General features: G+C 40.8%; 2 protein-coding genes, 2 long non-coding RNA genes and 1 pseudogene across 4 annotated transcripts in view; 4 read left to right on the top strand and 1 right to left on the bottom strand.

The window, feature by feature from the left end:
- Nucleotides 1-296: 296 nt before the first annotated feature.
- The window catches only part of LOC148909107 (uncharacterized), a 49,156-nt gene continuing 24,006 nt past the window's right edge, over nucleotides 297-25,446 (bottom strand). The window contains exons 2-4 of the long non-coding RNA XR_016120346.1: nucleotides 5,908-5,981; nucleotides 2,389-2,535; nucleotides 297-1,357 (exon numbers count right to left, since the gene is read on the bottom strand). This is a non-coding gene — a long non-coding RNA (uncharacterized LOC148909107). The remainder of the gene's footprint in view (nucleotides 1,358-2,388; nucleotides 2,536-5,907; nucleotides 5,982-25,446) is intronic.
- Nucleotides 6,447-7,220, top strand: LOC148909114 (uncharacterized). Its single transcript, XM_089033575.1, has one exon. It carries the CDS (start codon nucleotides 6,447-6,449, stop codon nucleotides 7,218-7,220), a length of 774 nt encoding a protein of 257 aa, XP_088889701.1.
- On the top strand, nucleotides 15,873-17,252 carry LOC148909113 (uncharacterized; annotated as a pseudogene).
- LOC148909112 (uncharacterized) lies at nucleotides 17,504-17,884 on the top strand. The gene is made up of 2 exons (XR_016120600.1): nucleotides 17,504-17,680; nucleotides 17,827-17,884. It is a non-coding gene; the product is annotated as an uncharacterized LOC148909112 (long non-coding RNA).
- On the top strand, nucleotides 18,081-25,073 carry LOC148909111 (uncharacterized). The gene is made up of 2 exons (XM_089033573.1): nucleotides 18,081-24,870; nucleotides 25,016-25,073. Exon 1 carries the CDS (start codon nucleotides 18,081-18,083, stop codon nucleotides 24,501-24,503), a length of 6,423 nt encoding a protein of 2,140 aa, XP_088889699.1. The 3' UTR covers nucleotides 24,504-24,870; nucleotides 25,016-25,073.

The following is a 25,446-nucleotide window of genomic DNA, read 5'->3' as shown; positions in this document are numbered from 1 at the left end:
GTCTTTGACAATATTGATAGCGTGACTGCAGTGATCAAGACTCTAGTTTAGTCAAAAGCTCAACAAATTTCTTTCAAAACCAGTTGTACTGTGTCCCAAAAGTTTACCGTTCAATCCTCATTAATTAAATCTTGTTTCTTCGCCACTTTGCGCGTCTATTTTGAGTTTACTTCTTGAAGCAAAACAGTACGCCGCACCAACCGTTTCATACCAGCAAATTATGCACATAATAATATTTTCTTTACTTCAGTTTGAATAAGTGTTTTCAAGCCTAGAATAAAAGGAATTACCCGAGGGAATAACACGTGACTAAACTAGACAGCGCCCAAAGAAGTCAAATACATGACGTCATATTTGGGTGAATATGGGAGTGGAGACCCGTGCAATTTTTATTTCTGTAATTTTTAATTCCGCAAGCCCCAAAGAATCTTTCACTTTGAAAATGCATTGTTCCAGTTTTTGCTTGTAATCTTTTCAAAGTACTAGTGTTCTGTGTTTTAGTCACGTCGTTCCCTCGAGTATCGAGTATTTCTTTCACAGTCAGCATTCTTTGTCATTTAATAAAGCCTCAAGGAATCTAGCACTTTGTAAATAACTGCCTTTATTCAATCAGTAATGTTTTCCGTTCTTTATATTTGTGCCAATCCCTCGAGTATTACTAATTATTGAACAGTCACAATACCCTGAATATGAGCAGAACAGGAAAATACAAAAGAAATCACAGCTTTTCTCGTAGGAATGTGTGGTATTTCTTTTGTGTTATCCTGTAAAACTCGCATTCAAGATAATTTGGGAATGATGAAGAGGCTCGTATAGTAACGACTGACATTTAGTATATTTTTGAAAAGTATTTTATTAAGACTCACTTTATTTTGAAATCTTTACAATCACTATTTATCTATAGTTCAATCTCTTTTTCTCTCATTTCGCTCAGCTTTTTACGTTGTATCCTTTAACGTTCTTCACCGGTTTTTTTTTTTCCATTTCTTTTTTTCTTCTTTATGTTTTCTATTTCGTCTTTCACTCTGGTTTTTACTTTTTATTCTCTAACGTTATTTTCCGTGTCTTGTTTGTCACATTTTCTTTACTTTTTCTTTTCATTTCTTTTTCTATGTTACTTCTATTTCTTTACCTATCAATTCTTATCGTACTCTACTTTTCTTCTTTATATTGGTCTGTCTTTTATTTGATCTATTTATATCATTTTTCTATACGCTTTCTTAACTTTCAATAAGTAATTCAATAACACTTTTTCGAGTATCGATTCTCCGACTTTTTCGGTTACTCTATTCACACTTTTCTTCTCTTTTCTCGATTCCTTTCGTGTTTTCTTTCAGCCATCCATCATGCCGAATACCTGCAGAGATTAAGGGCAACAACGGATTAACACTTTTTACCAGGAATATATATATTTTTATGATCTTCCTTGAACAGAGCAGTTGGTATTAGGACATGTTTACATGACGTTTAAGGGGGTCTTACCTATTTACCAGCCACGGTTACTATAAGAAAAATATTAAAATCTCTAAGAGCCTTTTCTTATGTTTTAAGCTCATACATAAAACCAATTTGTAAAATGGATCGATGTCTGTTATGTGATGACGCATACGCCTAATTTATGACGTCATATTTCATAAAAAATTGAAACCAAAATTGTGATCCAAAAAATGAGCAAAATAATAGTTGAGATAAATAGGAACAAAGCCATAGGTTTTAATCAACGTTAAGCGATTTTTACCTTTTTCAAAGATAACGCTTAACTTTTTTCCAATTCATCTCAGCTATAATTTAGTTTATTTTTGTGTTAAACCGATCAAAGGCATGTTTTATAAGTCAAAAAAATTTTTTTGAAATAAAACATGATGCCATACATTACGTAGTGATAACGTTATCACATATCAGAAAACCGCAATCCATTTCACAAATTGGTTTCATGTACCAGCGTAAAACATCGGAAAAGCCTCTTAATGATTTCATTCTTTCCATAGCAATCGTGGCTGGTACAAAGGAAAGACCACCCTTAAAAGGGAGTCTCTACTGCTAGGTATTTTTTGCAGAGACACGTTTTATGTTGTTCCCCCGGAAGGAAAGCAAAATACTTGTCTCATTACAACCAGGGTCACCCTCCCTACTTGTGAACATGATCTACAATTGACTAGGGTACACAATTTAGATAAAACAAACAGTATTAAATATATATATAAGCACAGTTGACCCCCCCCCCCCCCCCCCCCCAACACACACACACACACAAACACCAATAGAGTAAGATGTCGGTAATGACACAAGACACCGAAGGGAAACCATTTCTTTATATGAATGTAAAGTACCGTTCACTGTTGATGGGAGGGGTGGGTGGATGCAAACTGTTCATGTACTGCCTCTTACCTTTTAGTGGTAGTTAGTGTAAATGTTGGGGTGAATGCTTGCTGCTTCTCTTCTGTGGGATTTTCTCCTTGTTTTAACCTCTGGATCCAAACAAATAAACATCCTTCAAGTCTGCTGTAATTGCTGTCCCATGCTATTGTGGTGACCCTGACACAAAAAGAACATCATATCATAAGAAATGTTAAAATGTGATTGTAAATTCAGTGTCGAATTTGCCAAATGTACCTTCCACTCTCTATTCATTTTCAAAGGTGGGAGCATTGAATCCCTCTTCCCAAAAAGCGTCTTGGAAAATTTTGATCATTCTAAAATATTAAGCCCAATAGACCCCCCTCCGGTAAAGACCAATATTAAAACCTATTCAAATGGTAATCCATTAAGCTATTATTAATCCATACAACTAGTATTCTACTCATAGCCAAACAATACGATGTAACCCAATTCTATCCATTCAACCAATCCAATGAAATACCATCCATTCATCCAATCCAATGAAATACAATCCATTCATCCAATCCAATGAAATACCATCTATCCACCCAATCCAATGAAATAGCATCCATTCATCCAATCCAATGAAATACCATCCATTCATCCAATCCAATGAAATACCATCCATTAATCCAATCCAATGAAATGCCATTAATTCATCCAATCCAATAAAATACCATCCATCTATCCAATCCAATGAAATACCATCCATCCACCCAATCCAATAAAATACCATCCATCCATCCAATCCAATGAAATACCATACATTCATCCAATCCAATGAAATACCATCGATTCATCCAATCCAATAAAATACCATTAATTCATCCAATCCAATAAAATACCATCCATCTATCCAATCCAATGAAATACCATCCATCCACCCAATCCAATAAAATACCATCCATCTATCCAATCCAATGAAATACCATCCATCCATCCAATCCAATAAAATACCATCCATCCATCCAATTCAATGAAATACCATCCATTCATCCAATCCAATGAAATACCATCTATCCACCCAATCCAATGAAATACCATCCATTCATCCAATCCAATGAAATACCATCCATTCATCCAATCCAATGAAATACCATCCATTCATCCAATACAATGAAATACCATCCATTCATCCAATCCAATGAAATACCATCCATTCATCCAATCCAATGAAATACCATCTATCCACCCAATCCAATGAAATAGCATCCATTAATCCAATTCAATGAAATACTATCCATTCATCCAATCCAATGAAATACCATCCATTCATCCAATCCAATGAAAAACCATCCATTCATCCAATCACATGAAATACCATCAATTCATCCAATCCAATGAAATACCATCCATTCATCCAATCCAATGAAATACCATCCATTCATCCAATCCAATGAAATACCATCTATCCACCCAATTCAATGAAATACCATCCATTCATCCAATCCAATGAAATACCATCCATCCATCCAATCCAATGAAAAACCATCCATTCATCCAATCACATGAAATACCATCCATTCATCCAATCCAATGAAATACCATCCATTCATCCAATCCAATGAAATACCATCTATTCAACCAATCCAATGAAATAGCATCCATTAATCCAATTCAATGAAATACCATCCATTCATCCAATCCAATGAAATACCATCCATTCATCCAATCCAATGAAAAACCATTCATTCATCCAATCACATGAAATACCATCAATTCATCCAATCCAATGAAATACCATCCATTCATCCAATCCAATGAAATACCATCCATCCATCCAATCCAATGAAATACCATCTATCCACCCAATTCAATGAAATACCATCCATTCATCCAATCCAATGAAATACCATCCATCCATCCAATCCAATGAAAAACCATCCATTCATCCAATCACATGAAATACCATCCATTCATCCAATCCAATGAAATACCATCCATTCATCCAATCCAATGAAATACCATCCATTCATCCAATCCAATGAAATAGCATCCATCTATTCAATCCAATGAAATACAATCCATCCATCCAATCCAATGAAATACCATCCATTCATCCAATCCAATGAAATACCATCAATTCATCCAATCCAATGAAATACCATCCATTCATCCAATCCAATGAAATACCATCTATCCACCCAATCCAATGAAATACCATCCATTCATCCAATCCAATGAAATACTATCCATTCATCCAATCCAATGAAATACCATTCATTCATCCAATCCAATGAAATACCATCCATTCATCCAATCCAATGAAATACCATCCATTCATCCAATCCAATGAAATACCATCAATTTATCCAATCCAATAAAAAATCATCCATCTATCCAATCCAATAAAATACCATCCATCCACCCAATCCAATAAAATACCAACCATCCATCCAATCCAATGAAATACCATCCATACATCCAGTCCAATGAAATACCATCCATTCATCCAATCCAATGAAATACCATCTATCCACCCAATCCAATGAAATACCATCCATTCATCCAATCCAATGAAATACTATCCATTCATCCAATCCAATGAAATACCATCCATTCATCCAATTCAATGAAATACCATCCATTCATCCAATCCAATGAAATACCATCCATTCATCCAATCCAATGAAATACCATCCATCCATCAAATCCAATGAAAAACCATCCATTCACCCATCCAATGAAGTACCATCCATTCATCCAATCCAATGAAATACCACCCATCCATCCAATCCAATGAAAAACCATCCATTCATCCAATCCAATGAAATACTATCCATTCATCCAATCCAATGAAATACCATCCATCCATCCAATCCAATGAAAAACCATCCATTCACCCATCCAATGAAATACCATCCATTCATCCAATCCAATGAAATACCATCCATCCATCCAATGCAATGAAATACCATCCATCCATCCAATCCAATGAAATACCATCCATTCATCCAATCCAATGAAATACCATCTATCTATCCAATCCAATAAAATACCATCCATTCATTCATCCAATGAAATACCATCCATCTATCGAATCCAATAAAATACCATCCATCTACCCAATCCATTCATTCAATCAGATTAAATACCACCCATGCAATCATATACCATGCACTTATTCATCTAATATTATATCTTTTTTCATTGTTGATGGGAGGGGAGGGCATAGGGTGCTATTGCACGGTAATTTGCTCTCCCTTACCTTTTGGTGGCATTTTGTGTGAATGTTAGATAATTGCTTGTTGCTTAATATTAGCAAGAACACAAGGCAACAACCTAACTGATGAACAAGTTGATGCCCTGTCTTATAATGAGATGTCAAATGGTTAATCTAAATCCTGTTGTAGTTGCTAAACACTTTCAGTATAGGGTAAAATAGTGTACTATGCTCTTCGTATTGAATTTCAGATGCGAGGGAATCCCCAATTGCATGCTCTTATATGGTGTGATGACTGTCCCAAGCTTAGCCATGACAACAAACAAGAATACATAAACTATGTAGATAAACATGTACAGGCTTACCTGCCAAGTAAGGAAGAGGATGCTGAATTACATGAACTAGTGAAAATGTACCAGAAGCACAGCCATTCTAAAACCTGTAGAAAATACAAAAATATGCAATGCAATTTAACTTTGGTCAATTTTTTACGAATTCTACTATAGTGGCAGAACCTCTTCCTGATGATTTGGATGAAACTAATAAAACTCGCATTTTGGAAAAACAAAAAGAAATCCTTTCCTCAGTGAAACAGAAAATAGATAAATTATTAAATCCAAGTAAGTCTAGCTATGATCCTTCGCTAGCTGAACATGACATTTAAAACTCTGTAGGCATTGCAGAAGAACAGTATTATTCAGCGTTAGCTGTTTCACCAGACTCTAACTATCAACTGCATTTAGAAAGACCTGTTGACAGCTGTTTTACAAACAATTTCTTCATAGCTGGTATAAAGGGATTTGAAGCCAATGTAGACTTACAGCCAGTGTTTGATCATTACAAGTGCATAACTTATATTTGCTCTTATTTCAGAAAGGATGAAACTGAATGTTTTCAAGCAATAATGAATGCAGCAAAAGAGGCTCAAGCTGCTAACATGAACATTAGAGATGGCTTAAGAAAGATAGGTGCTGCATTTCTATCAACAAGAGAGGTTAGCTCACAAGAATGTGTATACAGATGTATTGCTGAACTCTGGTTAAGGAAATTTGTCCCTGCAACAGTGTTTGTTCGTACTGACTTAGCAGACAAACGAGTACGAGTTGCAAAAACAAAACAAGAGCTTGATGAACTAGATGATGAGAGTACAGTCATATTCAAATCCAACATCATTGAGAGCTACACTATTAGACCAGCCTCTATCCCTGCTGAAGATAGTCTTTGTCTTGCACAATTTGCAGCTCATTATTACAAGGACTATAGAAAAGAAAACAGAGAAACTAATGATGCTCAGCCAGAGGTACTTCCTGATCACTTACTTGAATCAAAAAATACCAATTCCAGTGAGACATCTCTGCCTAACAAAATAAGATTGATGAATACTACTGAGACTATGAAATGTAGAAATGTCAACGCTGTCATCAGATATCATAGGCCAAACAAAAGAAAAGAACCAGAACTATTTTTTCATCATTTACTTATGCTTTATTATCCATGGAGAGATGAGTCAACACTCCTTGGTAGTGATCATACTTATGCATCAAAATTCTCTTTTTCAGGAGTACAAGACATTGTAGAGCATAACAGATCAATCTTTGAACCAGATTCAGAAGCAGCAACAGAGGCACTAGAATGGCTACGAAACAATGAAGGTTGTTACGATATACATCCGGTTTAAGTCAATTATTAATCATAGTATTTGTTATATGAGCATGTCTGTACTTCATGTATTGCAGTTGATTAAAGATGGCCTTCAGTACACATCAACTCTGTGTGTCTTGCTTGTAAAAACGAAACATGGTGTCAGAAGTTTAAAAAACCGAACTTTGCCTACACGTATCAGTATATCATGACTAAAGACGGCGAGCAAAGTGGCACTGCCCGCACACTCGCGTTCACATCAAACTTCCCAACTGTGCCAACGCCTATGAATACAAAAGGCGATATCGTAACAAACTGGGAGTTCTTCAAGCAGCAATGGACAGACTACGAAGTCGCAACCGGACTTGAAGGACAAGATACAAAAATACGACTTGCTACACTACGATCAGTCATGGGGAAAGACTGTCTACAAATATTTCTAAACCTCAAGCTCTGCGATGAGCAACGCAACGACATCGATGCCTGCTTAACTGCACTAGAAGCCTACTTTAAACCGGAGCGGAATGTTGTCTACGAACGATACATCTTTAATACTTGCACACAGATGGACGGAGAAACCATTGACGGCTACATAAACAGACTTAGAAAGCATGCTTCTACTTGTGAATTTGGAACGCTAACCGACGATCTTATACGTGATCGACTGGTCCTGGGAATAAACGACGAAGGGACTAAACTTAGACTTCTTAAAGAGGAAAAGCTAACTCTCGATAAAGCTATCAACATGTGTCGTTCCAGCGAAATTGCAACGAGGCAACAAAAAGCTCTAAAGCAGGACATGACAAAGAGCGAAGATGTTCGTGTCGTCAAGCAGCAACGCCCCCAAAGACAGCGAAGACCAACAACTACAACCACCAGGCAACCTTCCAAACAACAAGACAACAAAAAGGCAACAACAAGAGGTAAGCTGTACAAATGCTTTCACTGTGGAGGTAGAGAACGTCACAAACCAGAAGCTTGCCCTGCCTATGGAAACGAATGCAGAAAATGCAAAAAGCCTAATCACTTTGCATCTGTGTGCATGTCAAACAAGGCTCAAACACGTGTGCATGCTGTAACACAAGAAAGTGATGACAACACTGAAACGAACTCGGACGATGATGTACTCCAAATAGAAGAACTGTCGACCATCAAAGGCAAACAAGGAAAGCATCTTGTTACTAAACTGGAGTTTAAAGACACTGATAAGAACTTTTCTACAATTCTTGACTGTCAACTAGATACTGGCGCAAAGTGCAACGTAATTACACATCGCGACTTAGTTATCAACCAGAATGGAGATCCAAAGGTCAATCCAAGTAAATCAAAGTTACGACTATTTGACGGCTCAGTAATGGAGCCATTAGGCCAAGTAAACATTACAATTGTGAGAGATAAGAGAAGAACAGTGTCTTGAATTCCAAGTAGTCAAAGGAAAGAATAAGCCGCTCCTGTCAGCGCAAACGTGTCAACAACTCGGATTACTAAAGATAACAATAGACAATGAACTGCCACAAACTGTATATCAAGTGCATGAACAGAAAACTTCACTGCTGAGCCGCGGAGAAATACTAAACTCTTACAAAGACGAGTTTGAAGGCCTAGGACATATCGGAAACGCGAACTTTGTATTTGAGGAAAACTGTGCACCAGTACAACACGCTCCACGACGCGTGCCAGTTACAATTCTCGACTCCCTCTATAAATTTGCATACCGCGAGGAGCGCAATGCATTGTGGATAGGGTGGTATCGAAAACCAAGATGGCAGACAAATGTTTCAATTGCAATTTACCTTCTTCTTCTAACACTTCTTACACTGATCCTAGCTCTCCTAAGAGCTCCAGCACGGGTCAGGAAGTGGTGAAAGAGCCTTCGTTTTTTCCCAGTAAAAGCAACGATGTGTCATTATCAAATGAATCGAAAGTATTTTCCAATAAGTCAAGAATGAGAGGCGGGTACACATGCTGTGTGCCGGGCTGCTATAACAACAACAACAAAAAAATAAAGACTTGCACTTCTATCGATTTCCTCAAGGAAAAAGTCTAGAAAAACAGCAGCTGAGAAAAAAGTGGATTCACTGGATTAACAGAAAAAAATTCAAACCCGGCCCTCACCATCGTGTTTGTTCAGCCCATTTTCCTGGTGGCGCGAAAAAGAAACGACAATAACATTCCAACAATTGTACCAAAGAAAATTCGTCCCACGGTCTCTAAATCTCGACCAACAATACGTTAAAGGAATCGTGAATATTTGATTCCTTTGGGCCTGCAGTACATAAACTAATTTATTAGAGTTCTTTCGAATCCTTTGTTTTTTGCATGTGAAACACAAAGGGCAAAATTTTGCATTTATGTAATTCAGACTTGTATTTGTATGCATGTCGAATTTGTACAAACTAGGAAAATATCTTTATTGATTATTGATTAACCAAATATGTGATAGTTTGGCAATCCGACCCAATTGAGCTATTAAAGATTTCTCAGTTGATGAATAAGACGTCGTCTTCTATTTGTAAGGGCCATCACTAAGTTAGTAACTGCACACAGTCTATAACGCCTATGTCGAAAACGACTGGACACGCATCGATATATCTTGAGATCATGAATTCTATGTTCAACCCGCACTCGATAACAAGACAGTAGCTGGTTGTATATTTGCATCGCTTCATTGAGTCTTCTCCCACCTCGCCTAGAAAATGGTACAAGAAGTGGGTACCCCACTGGGTATCCAGTGTCAGCCATTATGTAGCTGTTTCTTGGAAGACGAAGAGGGCAGTTATATCCAATTTGAGGCATCATGTGGAAACTGGCAGAATCTGTTAGGTGTCCCATGAATCGTGCTAGACCATACCTGAAAACCCCATCACAATCTATTATCACCTGCCAGTTTATGAAATGGAATCCACGATCTCTCCTATAGTACATTCGCTGTAAGTTTTCTTGTGGCCTATTAATGCAAATGGAGTGGCATCCATTATCCCAACACCATTTGGGAAGTCAGGAAAGGTATTGCGCAGACTGTTCCAAGATTGTTGAGTATTCCATCTCACATAAAGCCTCTCATAATGCGATAGAACTATCAAAAAGACGGTGTGTATAGTCTCTGCTACAGTGGCCTCACTTACACCAAACATGATTCCTAGAGAAGAAAATGTCAGATATGAACGAAGCCAAATGAATAGCATTAAAATCCGATCTCTCAAGCTAAGCACATGTGGTCTAGTTTCTCTTATTCTTTGCCTTGGTTGCCTAGGATTACGAATACACATTGCCACATCTCGTGCAACTCGGTTGATTATACTGGCTAAGCTCATGGGTGTTTCTCCAGTCAATGTCCAAAATTGAGTCGAGTCTTCGGCTAAACGAGGCCATACTTCTTGTCTTAGGTCACAAATTGTTGGGAAAAGGGCTCTGATGACTGACTGTATTGGGATGTGTGACTGCATTGATAACACATTGAGAAGTGATATTATCCCAATTATTAAATCGTGCTGCATGGGCAGTTGAGGAATAAGCAATTCATTTTCGGCATACTGATAAAGAATCCTGATTAAAAAAAAACGATTGCTGTAGAAATTACATTTATAAATTCTGGAAATGGAAGGTAGTCCATGTTGAAGGTCACTGAACACTACCTTCATATTGTTGCGTGTGACATATTTCGTTGTGATTGTGATTGTATGTCCTTAATAACCAATCAGAAAATCAAAAAATACATGCTTTCTTCTCTTGTGATTTTTTTTTTTTTGTCTTCTATGACAAGCAGAAATAATTAAACAGTGTATGATTTTACACATCTAGCAAATGGAATGTGAAAGTTATCAATACTGCCAACTGGACTTGCTAAATTCACGTGCTCTAATTTCGTATAAATAATATCACAATTCGTATTTTGTATCATTGATTCAACTCTTGGACTCATGGACTCAACTCAGCAAAGCAATCTGGAAGGTAGGTTTTATGGGAGAAAAAATGGGGTTATCCATGTGAGTTTCTCAAAACGCTTCCCGTACTGGTGACCTTTTTTCACAACAGAAACTAATACTAGGAACACTACTAGAGCTCGAAAGGATGCAATTGGAGAAGATGAACTGTATCTATATAGAAAAGCTGTGGAAAAACATGGTAATAATTGGAAAGAGATATTGAATTTCATGTACCGAAATGGGCAATTTCTTCCGCCAGCTGTATTCTCTAAATATAAAGCAGGGATAGAAGATGAGAAGAAAACGAAGCCAATTCGTAGTCGTATTGCTAACCTGGGCAGAAGAGTAAAGTAAGTCTTTTTTGCATGAAATAATAAATGTATAGGAAATAGTACGAAGGGCATGATAATCGACAATATTTCTTACCAACCCAGTAATAAAGATTTGCTTTCCATAGGAAAGCTCCAGAAGTTGTCACTAGAGAGACAACTAACATATATGCGACATCAGATTGCAGTCCTGAGGAGATGGCAGTTCAAATGCAACATGCAAAGAACCAAGCGGCTGATCCTTTAGTGGACAGTTTTGATGGCATGCCTGACATGTCTAGCGAAAGTGATAATGCACAGCCCACCAAGGATACCAATGAGGGTCATGAGGTGTGTATATTATCAGACTAGCTTAGGTTTCTGTGCAAAAATCATTTAAATATGCCGCTTTTGTTGTGTTATTAGGAACCAAAGAAGCAATCCCAACCCGCTCTAACAAAATCAAAACCATCAAAGAAGAGGTAATCTTTGTCCTAAACATTTACATAAGTCATCTTATTTTTACTGGGAAATAACTGTCACATGTTGTCATGTTTTGCTGTGAATCAGTGATGCACTGATCCGTATGTCTAGTTTTGGATAAAAGCTTCTAGTTCGAGTTGCATGTAAATCATGATTCTACCAAATCATTACGTACATCCGGGTTAACACGAGATGCGCACGCACCGCCATGGTTCAGTGCACTTCATTTAGTTTCAATACTAAATCTAATAATGTAAGTACCTAAAAGCTAATATATAAAGGGTTATTAGACCTTTCCCGAATTCGCCAGGACGCCCACGGAACAAAGGCCAAAAGCCGAGACCGAAACCAAATCAAAGCCGACCTCGACCCGTGGCCATCACTCCGCGAGCATCCAAGCGAATCCGGGAAAGGCCCAACAACCATTAACTATGATCGTAGCCTATTAAAAATTATACATCCATGATAGTAAAATGATTTCTTAGCCAACTCGGTTCTTACCCTTGGTAAATGTAACATATTGCTTTGTCTAGTGAACCTGTTGTGTATAGCATTATTAAAAGTGAAATAATTTCTGAACAATTGCGGGCAACTCCCATTAATACATTTCTTAACAAGTTTGAACACGTGGTCGTCACGCCTACTTTGTAGGGTGGACCAATGAACTACATCTAAGACCCTATCACTCTCGCCTATTCCAGTAACTATCCTTGCAGCACGCCGCTGAAGTCTTTCTAAAGATGTAGAATTTCCAATACCACAACACCCCCAAACATTATCACAGTATTCAAGAACAGGGCGAATAAAAGACGTATACATGATATTCGCACAGTGTAACGTTAGATTATTCCTTATGCGCCCTAGCATACCCAGCCTTTTGCCAGCTTTAGATAATATATACTGGACATGGGAATTCCATGAAAGGCATTCATCAAAAATGATTTCCAGATATTTGAATTCAGATACACGTTTAATAGGGCGACCACTGAATAGTATATTAAAATCAGAAACCTGTGAAAGCTTAGCATGAGTTCCAAATAGCATGGACTCAGCTTTGGTGGCATTTAGAAACAAGCTATTTTCACTAAGCCAAGATCCAACCAACTCAAGGTCAGCATTAAGCTTTCCTTCAATTATAGATACAGTTGAACCTGAACAAAATAAAACAGTATCATCTGCATACATAAGTATGCTGCATTGCCTAGCGACCACTGGCAAATCATTGACATGGATAACAAAAAGGAGAGGACCGAGTACATGTATTGAGCCCTGAGGCACACCAGAAATAATGGGCTCAGATTCTTATAATACTTCTTGAAAACGAACAATCTGAGTTCTACCACAGAGATAATTTTCAAACCAATTATATTCTCGATCCATAATTCCCAAGGCAGACAACTTATGCAGCAGTATAGCGTGATCAACACTATCGAAAGCCTTACGGAAATCGATAAAAACTGCCCCTGTCATATGACCTTGATCGATATTCCTATGTATAGTGTCTGCAATGATAATGCCGCAGTCTCGGTCGAGTGCGCCTTTCTAAAACCACATTGATATGGACTTAAGATCTTATGCTGGGACAGACATTCATAAAACTGAGCATGAACTGCCCTTTCTTTCTTGTCTGCCTAGGTCTACTCTGACTTTGAAGTTTACGAGGAAGACTCCACCAAGGAGACTCCTGATAATGACAGTACGGCCTTTGGATCTAGCGCATCATTAGCAGCCAAAATCGAGAGCTTTGTTGATCCCAATAAAGTGGAATCAAGTGATGCCTTCAAATCCCTTGTTGAGGAGTTTAGTGTCACTGAAAAGACTTCGGCCGCCATCAACGATGGTTTAGCTGAAATAGTCAATAGTTTGCTAAAAGACAAACTTCCTAAAGAAAAGCTGTCAGGATTACAGGAGAAATATTTAAGACCAAACAACTGTCCTAATCTGGTCGCTCCTAAGATTAACAAACAGATTTGGCAACAACTTCACCAAGAGACGAGAAATTCTGACTCTGCACTCCAGAAGGCTCAAGCCCTATTGATATCTGGCCTTTGTGCCATACTTCAACTATGTAATACTTCAGAGGGAGACCAAAAGAGTACCTTGAATCATGCAGTCGTTTTGCTCCTTTCTGCTAACAGAGAGTTTAATCTGAAGTGAAGGGATTTGGTACGACCAGATCTTAATAAGCAATATGCAGCACTATGCAATCCCTCTACAGCTGTATCCACCTATCTGTTTGGAGATGAGCTTAATAAAGAAGTAGAGGAGCTTACCAAGTCTAATAAGCTTTGCAATAAAGTCACCCCTAAACAACGTACAGAACCTTACAGAGTTCCTCCCTCAAGGGGTCATGGACGTGGCCGCTTTGGTCCACATAGCAACAAAGGGAAAGGTCCAAAATATGGTGAATCACCTTTTTTAGGGGCAGGCCGGGGTCAGACCCGGCCCCAAAATCCTCCAAGAAACCAGCAGAACAAGAATCAGTAGAGCCATCAACGCAGGTAAGTTCACTCTCATGCTCAACTCCAATTTCTAGTGTGATTGCTAGTCAATGCCAGTTTAAGGCAGGAGGGCTACAAGAATTTGTTAATGAATGGACTAAGATCACTACGGATCCATTTGTGTTGGATGCCATAGCCCACTGCCATATTGAATTTGATTTTATTCCTGATCCCCAGATCAGTGTTTCAAGACCCCGCTTAAGTTTTTCTGAGTCAGAACAAACTATCATTGACAATGAAATAGCAAAATTCCTAAAAAAGGGAATTATTGTGTATTCCGTCCCTGAATTTGGTGAAATTGTATCCCCAATTTTCATTAGGCCTAAAAAAGACGGGTCCCATAGGGTCATATTTAATCTGAAGAGACTGAATGAACATGTCTCATACCACCATTTTAAAATGGATACTCTCGAGACTGCAGTTAAGCTCATGCGTCCTCATTGTTTCATGACTTCTATTGATCTGAAGGACGTCTACTATTCTATACCTATTGCTCCAGAACACCAAAAATATCTCAAATTTATTTGGGGAGATCATTTATTTGCCTTTACTTGTTTACCCATGGGTTTAACAAGCAGCCCTAGAATTTTTACCAAAGTTCTCAAACCTGTATTTGCTACTTTGAGAAGCAGATTTGGCCATACCTGTTTAGGATATATTGATGGCTCTTTATATATTGAGGATAGTTATGCAGAATGTGAAGAGGCAACTTTGCATGCGGTCCGACTTTTCAGCAGTTTAGGTTTTATGATCCATGCAGATAAATCTGTTATTACCCCTTCACAATCCATTGAATTTTTGGGGTTTATCCTGGACTCTGTTAATATGACAGTGCGGCTAACCCTTAAAAAAGTAGACAAGATTATGCAGCTTTGTCAATCCTTTTGCCATCTGAATAAGCGATTTTCTATTCGCCAAGTGGCTGTGCTTCTTGGCTCCCTTGTCTCCAGTTTTCCTTGAGTGGAGTTTGGCCCTTTACATTACCGCTCTATTGAACTGGATAAAGAATTTCACTTAAAACTTAATAATGGCAATTTTGATGCAGAAATGTCATTATCTGCTGCTAGTCTGAGGGAAATTCAGTGGTGGATTGACCATATTCCTTCAGCCTCAAGGAAAATTCACCCTACAAGGCCTGACTTAATTGTTTACACTGATGCCTCAGAAACTGGGTGGGGTGCTAAAACAAGTCATGGTGATTCTACCTGTGGGATTTGGTCCAAACATGAATCTAAAATGCACATTAATTATCTGGAATTATTAGCCATTCAATTGGCATTATCTTCTTTGTGTGAAGTTCAGGGCCCACTCCATATTCGTATTATGAGTGATAATACCACTGCTGTTGCTTATGTCAATGCCATGGGCGGCTGTAAGTCAGTGGACTGCAACTCGGTTGCCCGTAACATTTAGGAGTGGGCTATTGAACGCCAAATTTGTTGATGCTGACCAATTATCCCGTAATTTGAACATGGAGCTGGAATGGATGCTCTCAGCATCGGCATTTCACCAAATTGTTTCATTATTTGGTCTACCAGACATAGATCTCTTTGCCAGTCGGCTCAATGCCCAACTTGAGATCTATGTCTCGTGGAAACCAGACCCAATGGCCAAGTTCATTGATGCTTTTTCCATTGATTGGTCTGGTTATTATTTTTTCGCCTTTCCACCCTTTTGCCTTGTCTCTAGGTGTGAGCAAAAAATAATCCAGGAACAGGCATCAGGAATTCTAATCATTCCTTTGTGGCCGACACAACCCTATTTTTCAGTAGTCCTGAGTCTCCTCACCGAGATTCCTTATGTACTGAAAGCCTCCAATCACAACCTGGTTCATCCAACGCTGACCAGGCCTCATCCACTCCACAGTCGGCTGGAGCTCGTGGTTTGCAAATTATCAGGAGATCCTTACAAGAGTCAGACATTCCGTCACAGGTTGTCGACATCATCATGTGTTCCTGGCGAAAGAACACCCACAAGCAATACAAAGTATACATTGAAAAGTGGTCTCAGTTTTGTAGTGGTAAAAAAGCAATCGATCCCTTGCATCCGACTGTGAAATGGTTATTAGTGTTCCTTCACTCTCTTTTCCAACAAGGATTAAGCTATTCAGCATTAAATACAGCTCGTTCAGCCATCTCCAATCTTGATTTCAAGAATGGTTCCGGCGTCAACCCTATAGGCCAACACCCTCTTGTTTGTAGATATCTCAAGGGTGTATTTAATCAAATCAAGCCAGTTCCCAAGTATAATACTACCTGGCCAGTGGAAACGGTTCTTCAGTTTCTCAGTCTAATGTGGCCATTGGACAAGATCACCCTTAAGGAACTCACATTGAAATTAGTGATGCTGATTGCCCTCACCACAGGACAACGATGTCAAACTTTGTCATTTCTCGGAAAAGTACATGCAAATGAATCACAACTGTTACGACTTTGCGCTAACAGAACATCTTAAACAGGACAAACCAGGCAAGTTTTTCGGTAATTTAAGACTTTACAAGCATACCGTTGCAGAATTGTGTGTCAACACCACTCTGACATATTACCTCCAAGCCACTGCAGAGTTACGATCCTCGTCACAGTTATTGGTGTCGTACATCAAACCGCACAATGCGGTTACCTCATCCACCATTGGACGTTGGATAAAAACTTTGTTGAATCTAGCTGGCATCAATACCCAAGTATTTTCAGCTCACAGTACTCGATGTGCTGCCACGAGTAAAGCAAGCAATTCACTATCTGCTGATATAATACTAGCCACAGCTGGCTGGAACGAAGAGTGTACATTTCGCAGATTCTATGATAAGCCTGTAGCCATAACCAACCAAATGAGTGTTGCTGTACTAGAATAAGTTTAGTCTTCTGCTGTTATATTTACAATAAAGCACATTTATTTGGAATTTAACCATTTTGTGCTCACTGCTTTCAAATCTCGTGTTAACCCGGATGTACGTAATGATTTGGTAGAATTGAAAATTAAACGAGACTTACGTGTAAGTTGAAGTTTGATGATAATTCTGCCAAATTATTAGTAGTACAGTAGGGTTAACATGCCCTGTATATACCCTTTATGTTTACCCACCCTATTGTCCAGTATGGTTTGTGTAGCTGTTTCCATAGTAATCAGCGTATTCAGCAATTATTTGATTGACAAGAGATTAACTTAATCTCTTAGCGTTCTACCCTTTTAATTCAGTATAGTGTAACACTCGTTTGAAGTAAGACGAACTTTCGGGATTAATATCTTTATGTAATTGTTTTAACTGACCCGCCAACGTTGGTAAGTCCTCAACTTTATTGTATTTCTTTTAATCTGTAGCACAACTGATTACTTTGTTGTGTATTTCACCTTGTGAATCATTTTCCCATAAGTAACAACAATTGTAAACAGAGCAATAGGCTAACTATAGATAATCCTTATTTTAGTTGACCAGATCATTACCAGATTCAATAGTGCAAGAATAAAAAGGATTTGCGTACTCAACTATGGCAGTGGTTTCTTTTTGATACGATATTATTGAGAAATCCCGTACAGTCAACAACGAGGGAATCCACCGAGAGATAAGTCAATAAGTGATTCTATATTCACCAACGATTCCTTTGTGAAACTGTGAAACTCTAAATGTGAAACTCTTATAGTTAATGTGAAATAACTGCCGTTTTAAAGTAAACGTTGCATAATGTTGGAACCAGAGAAAGAAACTACGAAGGAAAGCACGACCACAGAAATATGCGAAGCACGATCGGAATGTCGCTTGCGAACACGTACCGAAAAGGGTCTTGAAATGGACTTACAAAACGCAAAAAAGAAGAGAACCAAGGCAGGAAAGGATCTTAATAAACGAATACAGGATTCTTATGAATTACTGAGAATTCCTTCTGATCTTGTAAAGCTTACCGCCAGTATTGACGGTCTAGAAATGGAAATGAATAGATTCAGAGCTATTAACGACCAAGTGCTTGACCTCTTGATAAAGATGGGTGATGATAAAGATAACAAAGACGACGGTCAATTTACAACGCTGTGGGAGTCCTCCCTGGAGTGTGTGGCCGACTTAAAAACAAAGAAAAAGGAGTTAGAGTTCGAGAGATCGGAGATGCTATCACAGAGATCTTCTAAGAGGAGCAGTCGTTCATCGAGAACGTCGAGATCTAACGCCCTATCGATCGCAAAACAAGCTATAATCGAAGCCACGACGCTAAAAGAGAAAATGAGAAGCTTGCAGAGACGACAGGAAATTGACAGGCAAAAAGACGAATTAAAACGACAACAAAGAGAACTACAACGCCTTGAAGAAGAGGAGGAGCTCCGAGGAGAGTTAAACGCCGCAGAAGCCATCAAAGGATTACTCAGTAAAGACGGCGAGGACGAGAAAACTGAAGCTGGGAAGGGAGAGATAGCCATCCCCACAGCAATACAAGACCCGTGGGACATCTCCCAGCTTAGTCAATACACCACCAACAAACGTGACGTATCCGACGTCATTAATCCTGTTACCAAAGAAGTCACGCCACCCACCAAGAAAACAGAATATGAACACACAGGAAACCCAGCAGCTGGAGTTAAAGGGCAGTACACAGGAAACCCAGCTGCCGAAGTTAAGAAGTCGTACACAGGAAACCCAGCAGCTGAAGTCAAAACGCTGTACACAGGAAACCCAACTGAGGAAGCCAAAGTAAAGGAACCATTACACATAGGGCGTCCAAGTCAATGCGAAACGGATGAAATAGACCTAGGAGCAATTCTGGAGAAAAACGGATCGACAGGAATACAAGCAAGACTCCAACCCATAAGGAACCCTCGTATGAGTGGAATTATCGATCCGGCCACACCCCAATTTAGAGCCAGCTCCACTCCAGCGACGTCTTACACCTCGCCACCAATGGACATCTCCTGGCAGCTTCAGTCCATCCAAAGAGAAAGCACCGAAATCCAGAGACAGCAAGTCCATCTCCTGAAGCGTCTCATGCTACCAGCGCCAAAACCACCAATCTTCCAAGGCGACATACTAGAATATCCAAAGTGGGAGAGTGCTTTTGAGGCTCTGATAGAAGAAGACGGCGACCCAAGTCGTAAGCTTTACTACCTCGGGCAGTATACAGGGGGAGCAGCCCAAAGAACCATCAATGGGCTGCTCGGACTTCGCACGGAAGATGCCTATACTCGTGCCAGGAAGATGTTGAAAGAACGCTATGGCAATCCATATAGAATCTACGAAGAATACAGAAAGAAGCTGTTCAGTTGGCCAACCCGCAAATCGGGGATGGAACTCCAAGAGCTAAGTGACTTCCTTGTGATGACGCAAGAAACCATGAAAACAGTTGGTTACTTAAAGGAGCTTAATAGCCTCATGTTCATTCGTCAGCTCGCTACAAGACTGCCAGCTTACTATTGCAACAGGTGGAGGGAGAGCGCCAAGAGGATTGAAGCCAAGAAGAGCGAGTATACATTCAATGACCTTGTGGAGTTCGTTCAGGATGCCGCCTCTGATGCAACACATCCAGTGTTCTCTTTAGAATCACTATCAGCTACGAAGAAAGAACTAGACATGGACAAAGAAAAGGGCGGTTACCTAGCAGGACGAAACGCCCTAAGGAATGAAACCAAACGTTCACAAGGATCGACTTTCGCTACTTCCGTTTCAAGACACGAGATCACAAAAGAAAGAGCAAACAACTCATCGAACAACTCGTATGTGCGCATGTGCCCCCTCTGCGATAAGCCTCATGAACTCGAGCACTGTAAAATCTTTCTTGAAAAGTCGCCAAAGGAAAGAGTGGAGGTCTGCAAGTCGAAAGGCGTCTGTTTCGCATGCCTTACGAAAGGGCACATGGCAAGATGCTGCAGGAAGAAGGCCGAATGCGGTGTTTGCGAGAAATCACACGCAACCCTGCTCCACTTTGATACTAAAGTTGATGCAAGTAAACCAGCCTCAGAGACAGCTAAAGCAACAAACCACTGTATCAAGGTCTGTCACCTGAATGACTGCAACAACGCCAGGACCTCCATGATAGTCCCCGTTTGGGTATATCACCAAGATAACGAGGATCGTAAGGTAGAAATGTATGCCGTTTTGGATGACCAGAGCGACACATGTTTCATCACAGACGACGCCTGCTCTCAACTATCCTTGTCTGGTCCGGAAATAGCATTGGAGCTAGGAACAATGCATTCCGTCGAAAATATCTTGACAAGAAAAATCGAAGGACTGGTTGTCTCTCGCCAGGACGGAGAAGTTAACATACCTCTTCCAAGAGCGTACTCAAGGGATCAGATACCTGCTAGACGCGAACAGATACCAAGACCGGAGATCTCAAGGGGGTGGAAACACCTCGAACCAATAGCGGACCAGATACCACCATACAGAGAAGAACTAAAGATCGGCCTCCTAGTTGGCAACAACTGTGTTCGCACTATCAAGCCAAGACAAGTTGTCCCTGGGAATGCAACTGACCCGTACGCTATGCGCACAGCTCTCGGCTGGGGTGTCATAGGCGCAGAGGTGGTAGGAAGTGATTGCGAAGAAGGCAGCGTTAGATGTCACTATGTCGCGACTAAGAGGATGGATACGGACCACGGGACGTCTTTCCTTATCCCGCAGCCCCCATCTCACAAGGAGGTTATGACCCCTCTTGCCGTGAAAAGGATGTTCGAGCACGAGTTCCCTGAAATGCAATGCTCCGACAAGTCATTATCACAAGAAGATATAAGGTTTATGAAGATGATGACCGAGCAGATCCACAAAACCGAGGACGGCCACTATGAGATGCCGCTACCATTAAGAGAAGACGGCCTGAGTCTTCCCTGCAACCGAAGGCTCGCAGAGGTACGCTTGAATCAACTGAAGACCCGTTTCGACAAGGATCCAAAGTATAAGCAAGATTACGTCACCTTCGTCGAGGACATGTTAGCAAAGGGCTATGCAGAAGAGGCACCGAACCACTACGAAAGGGTATGGTACGTACCTCATCATGGTGTCTACCATGCGAAGAAGCCAGACAAAATAAGAGTCGTTTTCGACTGCTCAGCCAGGTACGAGGGCCACTCTCTGAATCAACATCTACTCCAAGGCCCCGACTTAATGAACACTCTTGCGGGCGTACTATGTCGGTTCCGTCAAGAGTCAGTATGCTTCGCCTGCGATATCGAAGGTAGGTTCTGTCAAGTTCGCGTAAATGAAGAACAGCGCGACCTCCTTCGATTCCTATTCTGGGATAAGGGAAACACGAGTTCCACTCCGAAGGAGTACTGCATGAGAGTCCATCTCTTCGGTGCTACGTCTTCGCCCGGATGTGCCAACCTAGCCTTAAAGAAGACAGCTGACGACAATGCACAAGGCCACGAGAACGCCGCTAAGTTCTTGAAAACAAACTTCTATGTAGATGACGGACTCATGTCCACCGCTACGGCCGCCGAAGCCGTGTCACTCATCAAAGATGCCCGAGAGATGTGCGCAAAGGGAGGCTTCAAACTTCACAAGTTTGTATCCAATAGTAAAGAAGTTCTAGAGTCAGTGCCAGTCGATGACAGGGCGAAAGGAGTTAAGGAACTCAACTTGGATCAAGATGCTCTACCCATCGAGAGAGTACTTGGTGTGGAATGGTGCGTAGAAAATGACACTTTTCAGTTTAGAGTTCATCTGAAGGATAAGCCCCTAACAAGAAGAGGAATCCTGTCTACAGTTAGTTCCATCTGCGACCCTCTAGGTTTCGCCGCCCCATTCATGCTTCGAGGCAAGAAGATACTCCAGTTATTGTGCAAGGAAGGCGTGGGATGGGACGATGACATACCAGGCTCGTTGCGACATGAATGGCAGCTGTGGAGGGAAGAACTGCCCTTACTAGAGAAGATGAATATTCCCCGATGCCACAAGTCGGATGGATTTGAATCTCCCAAGATAGTTGAGCTGCACCACTTCTCTGACGCCAGCGTTGACGGCTACGGCCAGTGTTCCTACTTACGTCTGGTGAACGAGAAGGACGAAGTTCATTGTTCATTCGTCGTGGGGAAAGCTCGCGTATCGCCACTGAAACCAGTAACGATACCTCGTATGGAGCTTGCTGCAGCAGTAATGTCGGTAAAGGTCAGCCAAATGCTTCACAAGGAACTGACGTTACCAGTCGACAAGGAGGTATTTTGGACAGACAGCCAAGTAGTCAAGGCCTACATTAATAACGAAGCGCGTCGTTTCCACACGTACGTAGCGAACCGCGTGCAGCAAATAAGAGACCACACAGACCCTACCCAATGGAAGTACGTGGAAGGTAGGAGCAACCCAGCGGACGACGCCTCCCGCGGCCTGAGTCCAAGAAGTCTTTTACGGACTTCAAGATGGTTGCAAGGACCTTCCTTTCTATGGGAGCTCCAAGAGAAATGGCAAGACTTCACCAACGACACGTACGAGATATCAGCAGATGATAAAGAGGTTAAGAAGTCGTCCGCATTTTCCACAGTCGTGAAGGAATGTTCAACACTAACGAAGAGACTTGGCTACTTCTCGGACTGGTTTCGAGCCAAACGAGCCGTGGCCAACTGCCTGAAATACTTGAGGATTCTGAGGTACCGAGTTCAGAAGAAGTCCACTCCAACGAGTACTATGCAACCAATAGGCACAACCCCTACAATTGTAGAGCTCCAGGAAGCAGAGCGTATTATCTTGAGAGAAGTTCAGCAGGATGCCTATGTCACAGAGATGAAAGAGCTATCAACTGGTAGGGAGAACCCCACCAACGGCAGCAGAGCTGAACAGCGCGAACTGAAAAGAAAGTCAGACCTGTATCGCCTCGATCCCTTTATCGATCAACATGGCATTCTGAGAGTCGGTGGCAGAATCAAAAACGCGAGTATCGACTTCGGGCTCAAACATCCTGTTATAGTTCCCAAGGACAATCATATTTCATACCTTATCGCTAAGAACTGCCACGAGTCAACCAAACACCAAGGAAGAGGCCTAACCCTGAACGAGATACGTTCCTCCGGCTACTGGATAGTCACTGGTGGCCCGATGGTCTCAAAGCTGATCCACGATTGCGTTACCTGCAGAAAGCTGAGAGCATCAGGGCAAGAACAGAAGATGGCTAACCTGCCGAGCGATAGACTGGAGCCGACACCCCCATTCACCTATTGTGCTGTGGACTATTTTGGTCCCTGGATCATTAAAGGGCGCAAAGAACTTAAGCGTTACGGCGTACTGTTTACCTGTCTTTTCTCCAGAGCGATCCACCTCGAGACAGCCAACAGTCTAGACACCACCTCATTCATCAACGCTCTAAGACGATTTATATGCCGCCGTGGTCCAGTCCGACAACTCCGCAGTGGTAGAGGGACTAATTTTATTGGCGCGCGCAGAGAGCTACAAGAAACCTTGACTGAGATGGATCATGAGGCTGTGAAGAAAGAACTGCTGAAGTCCAATTGCGATTGGATTGAAATGAAGTTCAATGTCCCATCCGCAAGCCACATGGGCGGCGTCTGGGAACATCAGATAAGAACGGTGCGAAGCGTTCTATCAGCCTTACTCTCCAACTGTGGCAGTCAGCTAAATGATGAAGCTCTTCGCACATTCATGTGTGAGGCCGAAGCCGTAGTCAACGGACGGCCCCTGACGGTAGACGGTAGAACCGCGCCGATAGAAGCTCTCACACCAAACCACTTCCTAACGATGAAGAGCAAGGTCATACTACCACCCCCAGGGAATTTCCAAGAGGCTGACCTCTACTCCAGGAAGTGGTGGCGACGAGTCCAGCATCTAACCAACGAATTCTGGACTCGATGGAGGAAAGAATATTTACTGTCTCTCCAGGAACGGCAAAAGTGGACGCGTCAACGACGCAACATGGAACCTGATGACATCGTTCTGATCAAGGACGATGATAGTCCCCGCAACCAATGGCGCCTATCCAGAATAACAGAAGTAATCCGTGACGACGATGGGCTTGTGAGAAAGGTGAAGCTGCTCGTTGGTAGCCCCAACCTATCACCACGCGGCAAAAGAAATGGACAGCTATCTGTCTTGGAAAGACCTATCCAGAAGTTAGTGCTATTGCTTCAGAAACAAGAAAACAGCAGACCGGGAATCCCCGTCGAGGAGCCAACCAAGTAACCAGCGCAAGCCACGGTGGTGTCCACAAAAGCCGACATCATAGTATAGGATAGGGACTTTATAGAGGACTCATGTTTTCTTTTCTTTTCTTTTCTTTCATTTACATATTATAATTGGTTACGGTTTATATGTTTAAAGAACTTTGATGATTTAGGTATTTTTGTAAATTGTTACCAATTTAGGGGAGCCATGTAGCTGTTTCCATAGTAATCAGCGTATTCAGCAATTATTTGATTGACAAGAGATTAACTTAATCTCTTAGCGTTCTACCCTTTTAATTCAGTATAGTGTAACACTCGTTTGAAGTAAGACGAACTTTCGGGATTAATATCTTTATGTAATTGTTTTAACTGACCCGCCAACGTTGGTAAGTCCTCAACCTTATTGTATTTCTTTTAATCTGTAGCACAACTGATTACTTTGTTGTGTATTTCACCTTGTGAATCATTTCCCATAAGTAACAACAATTGTAAACAGAGCAATAGGCTAACTATAGATAATCCTTATTTTAGTTGACCAGATCATTACCAGATTCAATAGTGCAAGAATAAAAAGGATTTGCGTACTCAACTATGGCAGTGGTTTCTTTTTGATACGATATTATTGAGAAATCCCGTACAGTTTGTGTTGGGTGATCACAAAATGTTTCTCTTTCAATCCTGAACCATGGCGGTGCGTGCGCATCTCATGTTGGAATTGGAGTTGGAATTTCACCATCCCATGTTTCTAGAATTTGCATAACTTGGTTTGATTTTCTCCACACAAGATTTCGTAGCTACCCAATATGGCCAACAAGGGAAGTTGTAAACAAGTCAATGCCCCAGTGCTTTAAAGACACTTACCCTAAAACAAGGGTCATAATAGATTGCACTGAACTGTTTATTGAAATGCCAAGCTCCCTGAGATCACAAAGTAGAACATATTCTAACTACAAACATCATAA

Source organism: Actinia tenebrosa, unplaced genomic scaffold (assembly GCF_029948245.1).
Source record: "Actinia tenebrosa isolate PJP-AT-01 unplaced genomic scaffold, QUT_ActTen_1.0 PGA_scaffold2__45_contigs__length_23673736, whole genome shotgun sequence".
In the NCBI taxonomy this organism is placed as follows: Eukaryota; Metazoa; Cnidaria; class Anthozoa; order Actiniaria; family Actiniidae; genus Actinia; species Actinia tenebrosa.
This window is presented reverse-complemented; position numbering and strand designations above follow the sequence as displayed.

What these genes read in the sequence shown, in the direction of transcription:
- LOC148909114 (XM_089033575.1), top strand. Translation starts at nt 6,447, where the DNA reads ATGAATGCAGCAAAAGAGGCTCAAGCTGCTAACATGAACATTAGAGAT.
- LOC148909111 (XM_089033573.1), top strand. Translation starts at nt 18,081, where the DNA reads ATGTTGGAACCAGAGAAAGAAACTACGAAGGAAAGCACGACCACAGAA.